This window comes from Vidua macroura, chromosome 4 (assembly GCF_024509145.1).
Source record: "Vidua macroura isolate BioBank_ID:100142 chromosome 4, ASM2450914v1, whole genome shotgun sequence".
NCBI lineage: Eukaryota > Metazoa > Chordata > Aves > Passeriformes > Viduidae > Vidua > Vidua macroura.
Window position 1 is genome coordinate 22,714,876 of NC_071574.1, and position 18,773 is coordinate 22,733,648.

General features: G+C 43.2%; 1 protein-coding gene across 1 annotated transcript in view; it reads right to left on the minus strand.

The window, feature by feature from the left end:
- The window catches only part of UNC5C (unc-5 netrin receptor C), a 253,524-nt gene that overhangs the window by 42,147 nt on the left and 192,604 nt on the right, over positions 1-18,773 (minus strand). Inside the window, exons 4-6 of the mRNA XM_053976284.1 lie at positions 14,673-14,776; positions 3,179-3,359; positions 940-1,107 (exon numbers count right to left, since the gene is read on the minus strand). Of these exons, the coding sequence (XP_053832259.1) occupies positions 940-1,107; positions 3,179-3,359; positions 14,673-14,776 (453 nt within the window). The remainder of the gene's footprint in view (positions 1-939; positions 1,108-3,178; positions 3,360-14,672; positions 14,777-18,773) is intronic.

An 18,773-nucleotide genomic window follows, 5' to 3' on the forward strand; every position in this document is an offset into this window, starting at 1 on the left:
TTTTGTGGTGGGGGGTGTGGCATTTTTAGCACAGAGGTTAGATTTTCCAGAAATTCTTCTTTATTAGGAAGATATTTAATGTTAAATGTTCTCTATTAAAAGAAATCTCTAGAGGCACCAACTTATTCCACATGAGCAGAATCAGGAATGTGTTTAGCAGCTTTCAAAATCCTGCAAATTATTTTCAAAAGCACTAAAATGAACAGCTGAAGAATAATATATAAAATTGTTCCAGTGAGAGAGCTGGATTATCAAACTTCACAAGCTGAAGATGGCCTTACTGCCATCAATTTGAGCAGGTCAGTAGTAGGAGAGCACTGGACAGTAGGACAGATGTCAGAATTTTATCACAAGAAGTCACCAACAACATTGCATGTCCTGAAACAATCTTGTATTTTCAGAATTTTACATTTAAATAACTTCCAAAAGTATGGATACACATCTCTTTCCAATAAAAATGTCTTTGTATTTGACGATTGTATATGTCAGGTAAACATCTGCCTCAAATTTAATATCCACATCCCAGATGTTTCACTTGCTGAGACAGCTGGACTGAACAGACCAGCATATATTTTGCAATATATTTCAATATATTGCAAATATATTTACATCACAGTTACTTTCTATATTCAAGTCCCAATTCTTTTCCAGAGCTTTCAACCTTTATCTCCTACATTTTGAAGCTCTGAATGCTCCCCAAATCTCCTGAATTGTAAGAGCTGAGACCACAGTGCAAGCAGTGTGCGAAAGAAGGGCTGGAACCCGTGCTGCTTGATATGATGTGCTCACAATTTTATCTACTTATGCACCACAACTGAATATTAATTCCCTGAGATGTTGGATTTATTAATAATGAAAAGGAAGCTTTTGCAACTAATAGTGTTCTCCTGAAACGAGTGATGACAGACAAAGTATCTATGTGTGCTGTTCATACTGAACCTGGACACAGAGTGGTGCAAGCTATTTTCTGGACGCTCTGGCCCTCGCAGAAGGCGCCGCCGTTGAGCGGGGCAGGGTTGGTGCAGGTCCTCGTGCGCTTCTGGAAGCCTCTCCCACAGCGGCTGTTACACACAGACCACTCTGTCCAGGTGGACCAGCCTCCATTCACTGCAAAGCAGGAGAAAAAGAGCATGGTCACACAAACAGCCCAGCCTGGGCAGCCCCAAGGTGCTTCTGGCTCCGTGTCATGCGGCCTCAAACAGTGGCCACAGGACATGGCACGAGAAACAACACTGAACAGGCACAAATCCACGTCTCCAGCACACCAAGTGTATGGCAGAAGTCATTGTACAAGCTGCAGAAATGCTGATGCTGAATGAAAAACATCACTTGATGACTATTAGGGTTGGCAGGTAACCTGCATTATCCTGAAAACCAACCTGACTCAGCCTTAAGTGCCTGGTGGAGTGTGTATGACCAAAATCCCTGCAGGTTCAGAGAGCTCTGGCAACCAGAAGCTCATGCTCTGAAAACTGCACCATTTTCCAGAGGGAGATAACCTGCTCTCCCACTCATGCTCAGATGCACCTATCACCGATGCATGCTCAGAGACCCCCACACTTTGATTAGATATCAAGAATTTTCCTTTCTTTCAAGAAGGTGACTTCAGGATGTCAGGACAACTTCACTCACCCCTCTGTGGACATAGCTGGTGTATATATAAATGTCCCAGCACTTCCCTAAGCTGTTCAGAATGAGCTAACACTAAATTTATTTCTTTCTGTTGGACTTTGGGAAGATATTTATCTCTGGGAAGATATTTATGCTGACTCTCCTTTTCATCCATCACAGTTTTTCTGGGATAGATGGAGGAATGAAGGAGTTGTGCTGCTGTACATAATAGTGTCATTGTCAGGTATGGGTAATAACATATTAACTGCTTGGATTCCCTAAACTCAAATGTTTGTGATATGACACAACCCTGAAGCAGCTCTGGCAACAAAACTCATAAAATCGCCTGCTCCCTACACATGTTTCTTGAATACACTTTTGAAAAAAATTCTTTATATGTACGAGGAAGGGTTGTAGTACGCCTACATCTTTATGTTTCTGCATTCATCTCAGTTACAAAACACGGTGCTCTTGCATGGTCCATCCCTCAATACCAAAAGCATTGCTAATCAACTCAATTCAGTCAGTTTTCTATAAAAACTGAAGTAAAAAGCCCTCATTGTAACTCCACAGAAGCAACTGCTTACAATTAAATCTAACTGCTACCCTGAATATGAAATGAATATTAGGGATAATCATAGGGATTTTTTCCTACTTGTCTATCCTATAATTAAGCTGATTGTAAGAAACACCAGTTCAGTCAGCTGGCACATAATCAGAGCAGGTTTTGTTCTGGTCGATATCCCCACCTGGAATGCATTTGGGGAAGTAACTCTGCAGAGGCAAAGGCTTAGACTGGTGAGGCAGAGCTGCAGCACAACACAGGCTGGAAGACACCCTAGGAGGGAATCCCATCCTTTCCCAGCCAAAGCATGGCCAGCCTCAGTCATATCAGGACTGTGGATGCTGACACGGAATAATGCTATCCCATGCTTTATATTCCCCTAATGTTTAGTTTTAAGCTAGGCTGTGTGCCTACGAACTGCAGTCCCAGAATGCTTTGCTTCTTTGCTCTTGGTGTCAGGGTATGTTTTGGAAGTAGGCACCAAAAATAAGCTTATTTAAAGAGCTATAAGAAGATAGTGGATTCTGATGAGCTCTGACACTCTTATCAGTCACTGGAAGCACAAACTCTCTATCACTTTCACTGTTATTTCTGAAAAGAGTCATTAAGAATATGAACTGTGTTGGTAATAAGCCATGCCTTGGACACTCCTGCTGGAGGATGTGCCCTGGTGGCTCCTTGCTGTATGCAGCTAGTGTGTGCTACAGCAAGGGGAACAGCCTCCTTCTCTCTAATCAGGCTGTTTGTGCAGGGGGCTCTTCTTCCTTTAATACCATTGCCTGTCACCAATAAGACAAGTCATCATACTCCTGAGGGATTTCAGCAGTGCCCCCTGACTGCAGTCCCCGTGTGTGGCTGCAAGTCACCAGTCAGCACAGGCAGCCCAGCCTGGGCACTGACTGCAGCAAGAGCTGCAGAAGGGCATTGTGCATCCCCCTCCTGCCCCACCTCCTGCTCTGAGTGAGTGTCCATCCTCCTGCAACAGTATAAGGCATCACCTACCATAGACTATCACAGTTGCTGTGGTGCTTTTCCTTTTGGCCACAATGTTTTTTGCAACACAGGTGTAATTGGCGGTGTCAGAAAGCCGGGCTTGCTTGATGATCAGGTTGTGATCAATGGTGATGTAAAAGTTCCGGTCTTCCACGGGGTCAATCACCTCTTCATTCTTCAGCCACTCCACCTTGGGGTTTCAAAGGGCCAGAGGGGAGGCAGTGAGTCAGCAACAAGTCACATCAGTATGGACAGACACAGTATCTGTGATTGCACTGCTCATCCCAGAAAACTCTACGAGCCAAGACACGTGACAAGGGACTCACCTGATGAATGTCACCAACTGAAACAAAACACCAGGACAGAAAAATAGGAGAACACTCTTCATGCCTACCCTTTCCTTCAAGCCCCCTTTCATCCCACCCACCCACCCACACAACAGCTGTCTTGCCTTGCCTTGAAAACATCAATGCATTTTCAAAGGCTGCCAGGTACAGTATAGGGAAAAGCTAATCTGTGCTTTCAGAGTTGGAAGCAAGGCAAAAGGAAAGGGTGATATCTTAGAAGCATATCTGCAAATAGAAAATTCTCCTACAACATCAGAAACCCTAAATCAGCACAGATCTCACTAATTGTTTTCCATATCTTGCCTAATCAGGCAGTTAGTTATGCAGTAACCTTGTAGGTATCTGACCTGAGTCTAAAACCATGAGACTCTATACCAGAGTGGGTAGCACTAACAAATCACAAACCCCAATATTTTTGAGTACACTTGCACTCACATACACACTGTCTGGCTTCAATGAGAATGAAACAAAATAGAGTCAGTTACCAAGGAAATAGGAAATCATAAGGACATCAGTGCTTATTTTTCCTCTTTATTTGTGTAAGCTATATTTTACTTTAATAAAGCATGATTTCCTTGGTTGCACAGAAAAATATTTTTAATATGATGTTTTTAATCGAGACAATATTCTCTTTATTGCCTTCCTTAGAAAACACCCTGTTATATCCCAGCTGACTGCTGTGAGCCACTCTAATATAATTTGGCTGCAAATCTAGGAGCTCGTTTTCATTTGAACTGAGTGCACTGAAGGATAGGACTGGGGCCCTGGATGGATCAAAGCTGGGCCTTCACGTCACTGGATCACTTCAGCCTGTGCCCAGGATTTAATTAAAGGAAGAAAAACATAACCACAATCAACCCACTGGACTTGTGAGGTGCTAGCTGCCAAGTCCTTCTCTCCACTTTTCTAAAGACATTTGAGGAACTACCCAAGCATTGACATACCCCAAAAGTCACCTGAGACAGCTGTACCGACTGCTCCAAACCATGGTGAGATAAAACAATAATTTCTCCTGGTGTTCAACACAGAGGGCTCAATTCACCCCTGGACAAAGCCAGTCAATGCTGCAATATCAGTGCTGGCAGATGTGGGCTTGGATTATAGGTGCCCACCACCCACTCTCCACCTTTAGCCCTGCCTTAAGCCGCTCCAGCTCCCCTACTCCAGTTTGGGTGGATGCACTTCAGGTATGAGCTGCTTCCAAAGATTTACACCTTTAGTGTATGTAGAGCCACTGCTCCAAGGAAGGCTTGATTTAAACCTCTCTCTTTCACAGCACATCACTGTGGGATGTGGCAGCCTCACAGCTGTTGATACTGTGGAGCTTAAAGACACTGGTGCAACAAGGGCTCTGGAAATGGATACGCGTGTCTGCAAGGAACAGGGGAGGAAGAAAAAGACATAAAACTTTGGAGGCTGTATTTCTGTCACCATGGAAGATACAAGCTCTTAGTCAATAATCTGTTTTTCCTTGACAGAATGACTAAACCTGTTTTTTCCGCCTTTCTTGAATCCTAATAGGTTTCAGGTGTAATCAAGACAGACATATTCCTTTTCAGTCAATGGCAATATTTAACTCCTTCCTCACCTGCAGGCCAGGTCTGCATGAACTCTAGACTGAAAAACAATCCAGGAACTTATCTCCATCAGTAGTGTGCTGCCATTTAACTCCTGCCTCTCACACAAGACCCATGTATTTCTTTGGTTTTAATGTCAATATTTATTTCTGGGATGGTTATGCCAGGGCTGTAAAAGATGCTACACACACTGCCAGAGCTGTGTTCATCCCACTATCAAATCTGCCTGTGCTCTTCCTCTGCTTTGCATACTGACGACACCAGTAAGGACAGGACTACAGTCTACATGGTCTAAGGTGTGGGAGGTGGTCCTGGGGGGGATCTGTCAGGAATGCCATGGGAAACCGCAGTAGTCTAAAGAAAAGCATTGTATTAGAGTTCCTGCCTTCTCCCATGTCTATCACTAGATGCACCCGCTCCAGTTAATGCCTATGCCATCCCCAGTTCTGGAAAGTTCCCCGTTCTATGTTCTGTAATTGGTTCTTTCCCTGTAACCACTCCTTCCCCTGTCTCCCATTGGGTTGTTCCATCCTTACTCCTCCCATGGGCCCCTATCCCATTAGTCCATATGTACCCTGACCCCGCCTCCCCTTCCCCGGATATAATCCCTGACCCCCGCTCTGGAGGGGGCACTCAGAGTTAGCTCCCCTCTTGAGAGGTGGTCTCCCTGCGTTTCCCGTGCCTTTCCCTGCTTTCTTCTGCCCTTGTTGCAGCTACAATAAACCCTTGAGAACTGCAGCACTCTGGGTGTCGTCCTGTCTATTGGTGGATCCATCCTCCTAGCTATCGGGGCTCCTGTTGACCGGCCAGCAGCGGGTTTCCCTGAAGGACCAAGGTCAAGGACGCCACACTAAAGCTCAGTTTAAAATATTTCTGGTATGCCCATTCAAGAATATACTGTAGCAGCCTTTGGCACCCTCAAGGCTCCATGCCCAAGCACATGGATCTTTTTTCCACTACTCTGCAACATTTTCTCTCTCTGCAAAAACACACATACATATTCAATCTGGGTCTCAAATGAGTAGATAAAATTAAAGCTGTAAGCATTGAATTCTCTATCATCCCTGCAAAACTACCAAAGATTATATGAAAAGAGAAGTTGCCAATACAAAAAAAAAAATAAAAAAATCCCCAAACAAAGCAGCTGTGTATAATTTAGTATACTGCCTCTGGCTCTATGCCAAACCTCTTAGGAAAAAGATCCTTTTCCACCTAATGCCTCAGAATTGCTAACAGTAAAAGTTCGAAGAACAGCAGGATATCTTTTTTTTTCTGCCAGTACATCAATACGGTGTGTGCATGTCTAAACGCCATCTCTTTTACAAGGTATTTCTTAAATATATCTAATTCAGTCTTCTGGCATCCAGGTTTTTATGGTGTCTATTAATGTTGCAAACTGTAATGTCAAATCTGAGGGAATGAACTGATGGATGATTTGACAAGCAGTGGGAGTCTCCTTTCACGCATATTTTAGCCATCAGTAGAGCAACACAAAAAAGATAATACCCCTCTAGTGGTTATATTTTCTCCCTCAGTCCTTGCAGAAACGGGGACTAATTAAACACACTACAATATGTGAGACTGTTCTTGGTACTTATTTTCAATTACTGTTGGACCCATTTTTTTATGGTGCAGGTGACTGCAGTGCTCAGCACCTCTAAACCTCAGATTTTTTTTTTTTTTTGAGGTAATCAGAGTAGGTGGGAGTAGGGTTGTTCTGTCATGTAAGTAGGAAGAGATCAGGTGTCAAATACAGAAGAGAAGCAAGCAGAATGAGACAGTTTGACTTATGAGTGACAAGTATGCAAACTGTTATCACAGAAGTTAAATGCAATGATCTCTTTTGATGCCATGTCATTCCCCAAGGTGCAGCCCCCTTGCTGAAATAGGCTGTTAATCCAGTCAGTGCAGAAACTTATTCTGAATTTAATTCTGCAGCCTGAATAATAGTTACTGGCAGCTAAGGCACTGGACACTTGTGTGCCAGAGACCTGTACACCTGCAGGCAAGTGGACAGAGGAGCAGCAGAATATAAATGGGCACTTCAAAGTGCACAAAAACCTGACTTCAAGGTCATATCAAATCACATGCTCATTCCTCCATTTTTCATCTCTCTTGAGATGTTCTAGAGTAGATGTTTGCTTAAATATTAAGGATGCTTTCTGGCTAAAATCAGAACAATTCTTGAGCATGTACCTAGCTCTATATATTCAATTAAATCAGGCACATCCCTCCAGGCGTTATTGATAAACGTACTGACGGTCATGCATATATGTAGAAAAAGCATGGGATCAGTTTTTTCCGTATCATAACAGCAATCATTTAATTGTCAGAAATTATGCCATGAAGGATAGGGTAAGTGTACCCTCTGGGGGATGACAGCTATGGAAAATTATAATTAAAACAACATACACGTGGTTTTTCTCATATACTAAACCCCTGGAACAAAGCAGACACAAAATCCCTTTACTTAGTTTTCTACACAAGAAGGTATTTTTGTTATATGTTTGCAAACTGACTAGCAAGAGAAGGCCACTCAGTTGAGATGTGAGCGTGGTGAATGGAAACCTGACCAACAGAATCTGCAGATGCGGAGAAGCTGGAGCACACCTGGAGGCAGCTACATTTTGGTCAGAGCTCCTTAGCACTCTGGATGCAACTTGCAGTTCCATGAGGCACACGGATCCTGCCAGCTGCACTGGAGCTGCACATCCAGGGCTGCTAATGGGCTGGCAAGCAAACCTGCAGGACACTGAGCTGTCCCTGCGGCCAGCAAGGGAAGGCATGATCCAAGGTGTCTGTAATTTAGAACAACATAGCTTGTAGTGTCTTCTTTGTCATCCTGCTCCCTGGTGACAGACAGATGTGCTGTCTCTAATCATTCGCTGATTGGTATCGGGAGATACATTAACATAATTGGCACATTTGTTCTAATTAGTAGAAGAAACCTGCCACATGCCACCCAACATGAAAAGCAAGACCATCAGCAAGAGCAGAAAACTGCAATAACACCTCAACTCTACCTGGGAGCTGCAGCCAGATCAGTGCTGCCACGGGGTGTTTACAGCAACAGCACACACAGAGACTAAGCCAGGCCAGGCTTCTGTGCAGACTAAATGAACACAGGGAACATAAATCACACAACCGATTACACATCCAGGAAAACCTATTACAAAGCTAATTGCTGATACAAATTTAGCCATACCAGCATTCCTAGGCACTTAAATCTCTTGACACACTTGCATATGCGTGACTGTTTTAGAAACTGGTAGAGCAGAAACACATCTGCTCCAAAACAAACTCAAGGATGGAAAAGGAATATGATCTCATCTAGATGCTGCCCTCTTGATCATAAGAGTTGTTCCCTACACATCTGGCAATCTCAAGAGCTAAGTTGGCAGGGTCTGAGTTCTGGATCCCAGTTGCTCATTGCCTTCTCTGCACCAACCTGCCCTAGAATCATCTTCAGAGCGAGGAGCACCTGCTGAAAACAGCAAGTCTTCTACCCTCCAGACACAGGCAAAGCCCACCAGTGCCATTTTCCACAAGAAACAAGATGCAAACATCTGGGAGCAACAAGAGACTTGCCTTGTTGAAAGGCAATTTGTCATTTTGGAAGGCGAGAACATTGCACCCGTGCCTTCCCCATGCCTGGTTGACACAGCAGGATTGCTTTTCATCTGGTTCCCCATCCACGCTGGGTTGTGGCTGGTGTTCTCTGCAGCTGTGCCAGCTGGTCCCAGTGGCACGGCTCACCTTGCAGCAGTCCCTGCTGAGCTGGCATCAACTCCAACAGCCACAGGGAAATTTCAGCTCCCTGGCTTCACCTGGAGTGTAACACACACACACATGCACATTCCAGTAATAAACAATTTGTGAAACTAACTAACTAACTAACTAACTAACTAACTAACTACTGACTTGGACACAGTACAAGATGTCTTAAGTGAGACTGAGAACTCTAGCAGTTTTCATATGAGCCAGCAACAATTTTAGGTACTGTGAGACTTGAGTGCCTCTTTGAAGAATGTTATTTGATTTTGGATCTGGTTTCATCCCAGCAACTGTCTGCTGAAGAGGATGCTGTCCTCTATGTACTATTTACTGGAAAGATATTTCATACACATTTAAGATTGAAAATAAAAGGAAAAAGAAGTGATCTCCAAAGCAACTGAAATTACAGCTAAGAGAGACTGCAAAACATACTGAGAATGTGACAGCAAATGCAAACCACCGTGGTGTTTTGTTCAGTTGTTCTTATTGTGCTTCTGCTGCCAGTAAGGAGAATTGTTGTTCCTGCTGTGGAAACACTTCCTTAATTACACATATATCCAGCTTTCTTCTTGCAGGCTGTATGTACAGATGCTGGATGTCTCCAGCCCCATTACGGCTTTCCTTTATGCACAACTGGGAAGTTAAGCCTCAGAATAAACTTACCAGTGGACCGGTAGCAGCAGATGTAGAACTTTATTCCACAGTGTCTCAAATTCAAATACAGATAATGGGATTATAAATGAAAACCACATCATCTGCTATGTGGCCATCAGAAGCTGCTGGGCTTCTTTTCCCACCTAAAAGAGCAGCTTGAACTGGAGGCCCATGTTAACTGGCACTTTTGGCACCATGTGGGCATATGGACAGATAAGTTATGTTAGCAAAACCAGAATCTCAGAGCTGTCTTTGCCACAGAAAGCCAGCCGTAGAGAAAAGGGTAAGCTAGCAGGGTTCATGTCAGCGCTCTTGTAGAACACCTCCCATTGTAATATTTCATGGAGGAACTAGAAGTCTGACTGTTCTCCAATCCCCACCGATCTTCCTGGCCTGACCTGAATCATACAGCAACTTGATTCACTTCGAAACATGCTCTGCCCTCACTTACATTGGCATCAGTGGAACTGGACTAGAAAGGAAAAGTACAGTGATAGGTCCCATAGAAAAGTCAGGTCTCCAAAAGAGCAGTTCTGCAAGACCACCTGTGCTCCATGGCATGGATTTCTGCACTGGAGAAATAAACTGGTAGGAAATGTAAAAACAAGGCTATCTAATAATCTAGTAGTCAGCATACTTCCCAGGAAAGCAAAAATCCAAATGCAAACCTGTCCTTCAAGCAGGAAGTTGTAACCTATGTCTTACACTTTGCAAGAGTGACCACCCACCAGTAGACTGGGGGGTAAAATGTATGTTAAAAGGGACAGAAATGCAGGGGACCAGGTGTTGACAAATTGCAGGGTGCTTTATCCTGTACTTTTGGAGGACAGGCCTGCATGGCCAGACCTTACCCAGTGGCTCTCCAAAGTGAAGGATGAGCAGCCCTCATTCATTTTGGGCTGTGCTCCTTCTTTACACAAACCTGCCCCCCCCCCCCAACTCTTCCTCTCACTGACACTCAAAGGCAGTTTTGCTGTATGTCACAAGGCACTGCAAAGGACAGTGCCACTTTTCAGCAATTAGCATTTGTGGTCACAGACTCTTCTACTTGTCTCTCCTGGCTCTCACTTTCCTGCTGTGAATATAAAACGCTGTCTCAGTGACACACACCTGCATGGAAATGCACACACATGAACTCCCAATTAAGGGATAACTGCTGCAAAACATAAGAGGCTCTCAGGAAACAACACAAACAGCAGTCATATTAATAATCAATTAGATGGAGCTGCCTGCCTATTTGTAGAAAGAATTTGCCTTAGTTTCCACCAGCCTTTGCCTGGGCAAGACTAGCTGAATAAAGTTTGTGTCACAGTCATCTTGACTCTGCAAAACACCCTCTTCTGCTTCTTGACTCAGTGATCCTTTCCCCCTTGCTCTAGTTCCTAATTAAAGCCATGAATGTGGATAAATATGACATACAGTTTTAAACCCAACTCGGTCACCAAACTGTACACTACACCCTGTTCTGCAATTAAATTACTGTGTGGAACTCCTCAGTTAAAATTAAAGAAGCAATTACCCCCCTGTTAAAGGCACTACAAATCATACATTTCAATGCAAAAGTTCATCTGGCAGCTTATGGCATATTAACCAATCTTACATCTCATTTGTGTTTTGATCTATAACCTACCCAAATGAGCTAATTTGATGTGACTCAGTGTCTCTAACTATATTTTATCATGTGCAATATGATGTCAGTGTCTTTCAAAGAACAAGTTAAATGAGCGAAAGGGTTAATTGCTAACAAGTCAGCCATTACTGTTGGAGCGTCACAGAATGGGATTCTTCCTGCCTTCTCAGGCTAAGTTTAGAAAATTGCACACAGAGAGCAGAGTGGAATTGAAATGGATGTTTCTGTTCATGCTGGGGAGCTGCAACTGTCTGATTTTCACTTGAGTGAGAAGCTGGCGGGTCAGACTGCTGATCTCACCACCTTACCCTACTTCTCCCCACTGGGGGAAAGCAGAAGGCAGAGAAGCATAGAGCTAGGGCAGGGTGCTGTTTGTTTTTATGTCCACTCATTTTTTTCTCTTTTTGTCACAGCAGGAACATGTGAGCTTGCCCCTTCCCCCCTCAGCTGTGTGCAAGAACGTCAGTGAAACAGCACCTGTGCTGGTCCTTCTGCTGCTCGCCTAGGCCATGCATTGGAACAACCCAAACATTTACCTGGGTGGTTCAGAACCTGTAGGTTGGTTCAGCTTGATATTGGCTATAAACCTGGGAGTGGGAAGGGATGCCATGGTGCAGCTGACACCCACGCTGATTGGGGCTGATGGGCAGGGTTGTATGACAGGAGAGAAGCTGATACAGTTTTTCCAGAGACCATGGAAACCCTTGGTTCTTTACGTTGTCCCAAGTGAACAAGGAGATGTACTTTGATTTAACCTCAGGCCCTGAGGCTGGTGTATATTAATACATCTGTTTGTATTTGGATTTTGACTTTTTCTTTTTTTTTCATAGTGCCCATGACCTGAGCCTGCTTTAATGCTTGTCATGTACTAGTGGATCTGAGGGACTGGTAAGTGTTGCTTTAAAAGCTTTGCCTGCCCATCTTTGTCTTTGTCCTTCTTGCCCTCTGGAGAAGCTGTATGTTGCTGTGTGGTTCAGCTTTTCAGTACTCTTAAGATCTGCTCTAGCATTGATCCATAAGAGCTTGACACAGTTAATTGCAATTAAATATGCTGGGAAAGATAAGCCTGAATTCCCCAGATACTGAAAAGAGGACAGAATTTAACCCTGAGCATGCTTGTTCTCACCACTTTGAAATACCGGAAAAAAAGAAAAACAAACTAAACACCCAACAGAGAATGAAGGGGGAGAATGGAATCAAAGAGGAAAAGGAAGCAAAAGACATGGGGACTCTGGACTTCAGCATTGTACCACATTTCACTGAAGGTGCATTTTGTACAGTCTCACAGTGTAAGCTTCTCTTCATCTGTTTTGGTGTTAAATACAGTGGCTCCTTCAGAAACCAGTAAGTAAGAAAAAAATCCTAAACAAAACACAGTTTCCAGAGTGTGAAGAAGCACATGCTCACCAAAGCATTTGGAAATGCTGCTCACAGCTGCAACATATGCATTACCCTACTCTAGTTGGAATCAAAGCAGTGTTTCAACAAGATGGAAAACAGCCTCAGTCTGCTGTCTGCCTTATCCCAAGCCCTTCTTATAGTTACCTGTACCATCATATCAGAAACTTCTCCAAACAAATAAATGAAGTCTTAAACAAAGAACTCATTCATCTTTAAATTAAAATAATCATGTAATCCTTCAACCCGACAAGTTATCTTTCATCTCTCCTTTTTTTTTTCTTAAATTTATCTTACTAGCTTCAGCAAGTGGCTGTAATAAAATGTCACATTAAGGTATTCATATTCATTAGTGTTCAGGTCTTTGTAGATTCTTTCCAACACTATTAAAAGAACAAAGAGGCTGTATTAGGCTGCTGTCCAATCTGGGTGTTTGATCTCTTTCTGACTTCAAAAGTCAGAAGAGGAAAAAAACCCACATTGAGAATGGTTCTTTTGAATAGATAGGGAGTATAAGATTTTTGAGCCTGCCAAGTGTTAATTGGTGTCTGCCCTGACCATGGTACAAATCAGATTCAGAGTCACTCAATGCACCATCATGAAGAGCTATTGGCAGAGTGAGCAGGATACTGGAAGGCAGGAAAAAGCACAACTGTTACGGCAGCACCTCACAGAGGATATTTTCAGAGATCACTTTCCACAAATCATGTTAAATTATGCAGTTTGGGTCTCAGCCACACGACTGGGTATAACAGACCTTTCTGAGGGAACAATCGGCCTGGCTGCTGAAATTCCAGAGCTGCTTGTAACTGCATAAAAACGAACCAACCCGCCAGCATTAATCTCTGTTTCTAGCAAAGGTAATGAAGTTCCTCAGTACTACCCTGCACTGCCTGAACAACACATCCCAGTGCAAAAACTCCTGTCATGGTACAACAAGAAGTTGATTTGATGCAAAGAAACATCAGAAAGGAAAATAAAAACCTGCTGCTAATTTCCTGATGAAATCCAACTGATTAATATTACAGTTGTCACAAGTTGGCTCAGCAGCCCTAAACATGCTTTACAGTTTGGGAGATCTTAATGGGGAGAGAAAACAGCCTACAGATCAAGAAAGTGGGAAAAATGTTCTGTGCTAATTATTTTTTCTGATGTTTGTGGACACATTTCTGCAATTCTGATTAAATCTAAACTTGGGTTAGATGGGGAGGCAACACTTTAACCTTCATCTCCTGAGACATCAGCCATCAGCGCTGAGTGACAACCACTTTGCTACTTAGCCATGACAGTCTGACTTATCCTAATGCAAATTGGCAACAGTTTCTTCTGTGCGTGGTAGAGGAAAACCGAAGAGAATTCAGATAGGGGAATTACCGTCATTAGCAATCAATTTTTCTCATAACAGCCACAGTGGATTTAGGATTTCAGAGGCCTCCCTGTGACTCAGGGACCCTCCTTCCATGAGCTGTGAGCCTGAAGGTGGAGGCACCACTGCACTTAGGGAAGCTGCTGCTCACTGCTGTTGTCAGGCACATATTCTGGCTCCTGCAGGGGGAGAACAGGCTGCCCACTCTGGGTTTGCTTAAAAGCCAGTAGGAAAAACAGCTAAGGCCCTGAAGATGGCTTATTAGGCAAATACATCATCTACTTTCCCAAACCTCGTGCTGCTTTACCTGGGAGCCTGTATTGTACCACATCGTCTCGTGCCAAGTTGGCAAGGTGGTGCATACACATGTGAGTGAAATATATTCCGGCAAACTAAAAATTAAAACATGTTTAAAAGGTGTTCCTCAGAATAAGTGATTTTTTTTTTTTTTTTTTTAAAGCAAAAAAAAAAGCTAGCAGGCTGGTATTAATATGTTCCCCCAGCTACATGTCCTCTGGATGCCAGATGTAGTTGTGATTTTTCAAAGGGAAGAAAAAACTGAAACCAAACCACCTGCAGCTCTGCCCAGCAAGGCACCACAACCCAAAGCCATTAATAAGGTCCCAATCAATCTTGCCTATGAGCAGCAGTCAGTCAGCTTTCCATTAGCACCCATTCATCACGCCCTGCTGTAAGTCACTGCACCATTAGCCACCCATCATGTCTTACTGTGCCAGACACTGCTGCTGTTGCTCACCTCAGCTACTGGGATGCCTTCAGGGGGACGGCACTGGAGCAGGACCTCTTGCTCCAGGGACACTTCTTTCCCTAAGGGCTCCTGCTCAAAAGTTTTCCGGAGATCTGAGAAGGGAGAAGAAAATAAAATCATTAACATTATTATCAGCCAGTCATTTATATTATATTTGATTGCCGTACTGGATAAATGCAAGAGACAAAGAAAACAGCAATTTTGTTCCCTGTAAAATAAAGATTAAAAAAAGTCTGGGTCATGTTTTCACTTCATTCCAACATTAAGCAAAGATTTCATAGTGGGTTTAATATTTATATTGCAGTACAGCATGTGAACCCAGTGAGCAACCAAGGCTTCTTATGGAAGGTCATGTCCAGACACAGAACAAAAAGTTAAACAAGTCCCTTCGTCAGATAATTTTCGTTTGGTAAACTATACCACTGAAGTACTAAACAAAGTTATGGAAAATTAAATAAATCTGTAAAACTACAGCACATAAACTGAGTTGCCTTAAACTCATAGATTAAAGTGATCATGCTGTGATTTAATGTACTTCTAGCTCATAAGCATTAACTATACAGCTTTAGCTAATTTGTCTACACCTCATCATTATCCCTGTAGCACTAAGTTATTATCATTATTAATAATAATGTAGTAATAATAATGATAATAATAAAAAGTCACTTCAAGGAGTTGAACCATGTTTGGATCCCTCTACAGCACCACAGAAATGTGGCAGACTGACAGGGCATCAATTGCACCTCCAAAGATCAGACCAGTTCACTGTACTGGACAGCTGAAAAGTCTGGCTTTTTTGTATTCTTTCATAATGTCTTTGCATTGATGGTAAAATGGACTTGAGAAGTTCCCTCCTTATCTCTATCCCCGTGTTTCTGCCATGGACTGCCACCCTCTCCTCTGCGCCAGGGAGGACGTGGCTTTGGAGAACTGAGCATTCAGCCCCAGTAGCGACTCCCCGCTGCCAGTTCCTTTTGCAAATGGATGTGAAGCCATACTCAAAGTCACATCAAAGAGCTGGTCTGACTTCAAAAACTTTAAAACTCAGTTATTTTTGTTTTACTTCTTGTTCTGAAGTCAAACCATTTCTGTACATCAGCTTAGGGTGAGGTTTCACAAATACTTGTGTCATATTGGCAACAAGACACAGTCAAATGGGAACAATTGAAAAGCCAGATATTTCATATTTTGAAGCCATAACTATGATTGGGCTGGAAAACAGATCACTGAATTGAACCGGTTTACAAATAAACCATGCAAAGAGTTATTTTTTCCTAGATTACCTCCAAGACCTGATTAAGAGCTGACCCACAAGGAACTGCATCAGTGCCACCAAAAGGCAAAACCTGGGGCTGGCAAATGCAGAGATGGAAAAGGAGATGGGGTGGCTGCCACTAAAATCAGTGCCTCTGATACCATGAAACTTTGAATAACATGAGACCTCTGTTACCCTATATTGGGAAAATATGACTGTTCAATTACCTGGAATTCAGTATCAGTTCAATGGTACCATGAAAAAGCTCTGTCATAGCTGGAGATGCTAATTTTAACTTGATATAGTAGCAAACTTCTGACATCCAAGCGTTTCCCCAGTGAAACTGAGGCATCTCAGTCCTTCTTCTGCACCACAGGCATGAGAGAAGCAGCCCCACAGTCCACTGCTTTTCCACCAGCAGCATTCTTGCTCCCTCTGGCACACAGGGTAGGGATACTGAGAGCCCCTCTGATGGGACAAGATTTATGGCCACAATTTAGGGCACCAAAAGATAAGCTTTGGTACATCCTACTACAGCAACGCAAGAAATTTGCTGTCTCCAGCTCTGCTTGGTTGGGATTACCTTCTGTCAAAAGGAAGTACATGCCAATGTCACAACTACCTCACTACAAACCCCAACATTCCAAACTCAGCTGCTGCTGAAGGGGGCTTTACCCTACAACACCAGATAACTTAGGGCAAAGAGGAGGAGCAAAAATCTGGACATGAATGTTTCTTAGGATGACATGCCAAGTTTTGCCAGGCTGTGCCTGTCAGCATCCCTGTCACACTGGAGTTATTCCAAGCCAGTGAGACTCATTCATGGGACAGCAACCACAGCAAGTCTCTGATGTCCCTACAGGGTTCCCAATGCATTGCCAGCACCAGCAGCTTCATCCCACCCTCTCTGACAGGCCACCCAGTGGACATTTGGGTTCTATGGCTCCATTTGAGTAAATCATAAACCCTCCAGGTGCCCATGGGTGGGAGTCATTCCAAGGACAAAATGCTGAGTTTTGGCTTGCTGCAGTTCTGCACATTAAACATGGAAATGAGCAGCTCTTTCAGGAGCTGGTAGGTTTCTTGGGAAGTTACATTCTTCTTTGGGCCCAGGCTCCTCACCCATCCCGTGGGCTTGACAGGAATCCTGGGCACACATAATGTCAGGATAATGCAGTGTGCTTCAAATTAGCAAACAGCTGGGGCTATATTGCTAGCAATACCCATAAGTTCATATTATTGCTACTTCCACAGATATCTTCAGAAGAAAAGGTTCACCTCTACCTCTACCAGGTATACCTTAGTGCATTTAGCAGGTACACACATGTGCACAATGAAATTATTGTGTTCTAATATCAAGGTTGAGGGAAAATGAGAGAGTTACTGTAATAATAATATAAGCATATAAGCACAGTATTAAATAGCATATTAATAATAGCTTTCAGGTGTTCAGGCTGAAGACAGTAGAGGGAGATTAGATAATAATCTGTATATTTTTCTTGACATGTTGATTTACTGTCCTACCTACCTTCCTGAAATATTTAACAGAGCTCTAGTTCTACATGGCCTCACATGCACAATAATCACCTCTCCCACAAAGCACTTGCCTTTAGAAAAATCCCTAAGTTTTAGTGCATGCTAAATAGCATTAATCTAGAATATTAATCTAGCATTAATCTAGAAATGTGTAATAACAGTAAAAAAGTCTCCTTTTAATATCTTTGTCACCAACAGCTGGAATTGCTGGGTATGAACAGTCCCTTTTCCCTGGGAGCAGTTGCAGTGGTGCTGCTGCAGGTGAGATGAACTCTCTGGGACCCCTGCTCCCCTGGCTGCCTCACCCACAGGGCCTTGCTGTGGGAGGATGCTCTAACGGCACAGTTGAGTTCAAGCATTTCAATGATCCACACAAATACACTAAGTAGGGCCTTTGACATAACAGGCAGTAATGTTCTCAAAGGAGCCATTAGATACTATTGACTAAATTATACTAATTTGGCAGGGGTGAAGGTACATAATTGTGTATTTACAAGACTGGGAGCTCTTATATCCTGTTGGCTCCCTCCCATGTGTTCACAGCTTTATCCCACCACCTCCCACAGCAGCCATGTCACCTACAAGTGGCTCCAGATGGCAACAGTGCAGGACACTTATGGTTAGTTGACCTAACCAAGCATAAGGTTGTGGCTGGTTGTGACATACACAAGATGGGTTTTTAACTGATGATGAAGTAAAGGGCCTGCACAAACATCTTCATCTGCTGTGACTGTCATGAAGCACCCTGCTTGGACAGCACTGGGTTTTGAAATGGCTGCTTTTTCTCTATGGCCCTTGCTCTGATTTCTGTGGATAACAATGACATCCTTCTAATTCTCCAATCTTCAACTTCCTTTGCCATTTAACAATTATAGTCACTGTCAGCTAGGAGTGGGTGAGCTTGCTAATGTACCGAGGGACTTTGGATCTTTCCCAAGCAGAGTATTTTCAATAACACTTTTCAATTTCTCAAAGTGTCATATAAGTTACAATTGCTTGTGAGTGAGGAGAGAAGGGATTCACTTTCCCAGAGAATCATAAGAGACTAATAAAATACATCCCAAAGAAGCTTTAACAATCTTCAAAAAATATACCTGGAAAAGCAAATCAATAAAACATTTGATCCATTCTGGATCAGGACCTCTCTGTCTATGAAGAGACAGTGTGCATTATTAAAGTCTCCAGTGGGCAGCAGCCCTGTTACTGAGATGCTGAGAGAGCACCTTCCCTACCCTTACCTTCCAAGGGGGGGACAAGAGAGAAAAGCAGCTCTACTTTCTTTCCATTATTAGTTTAGT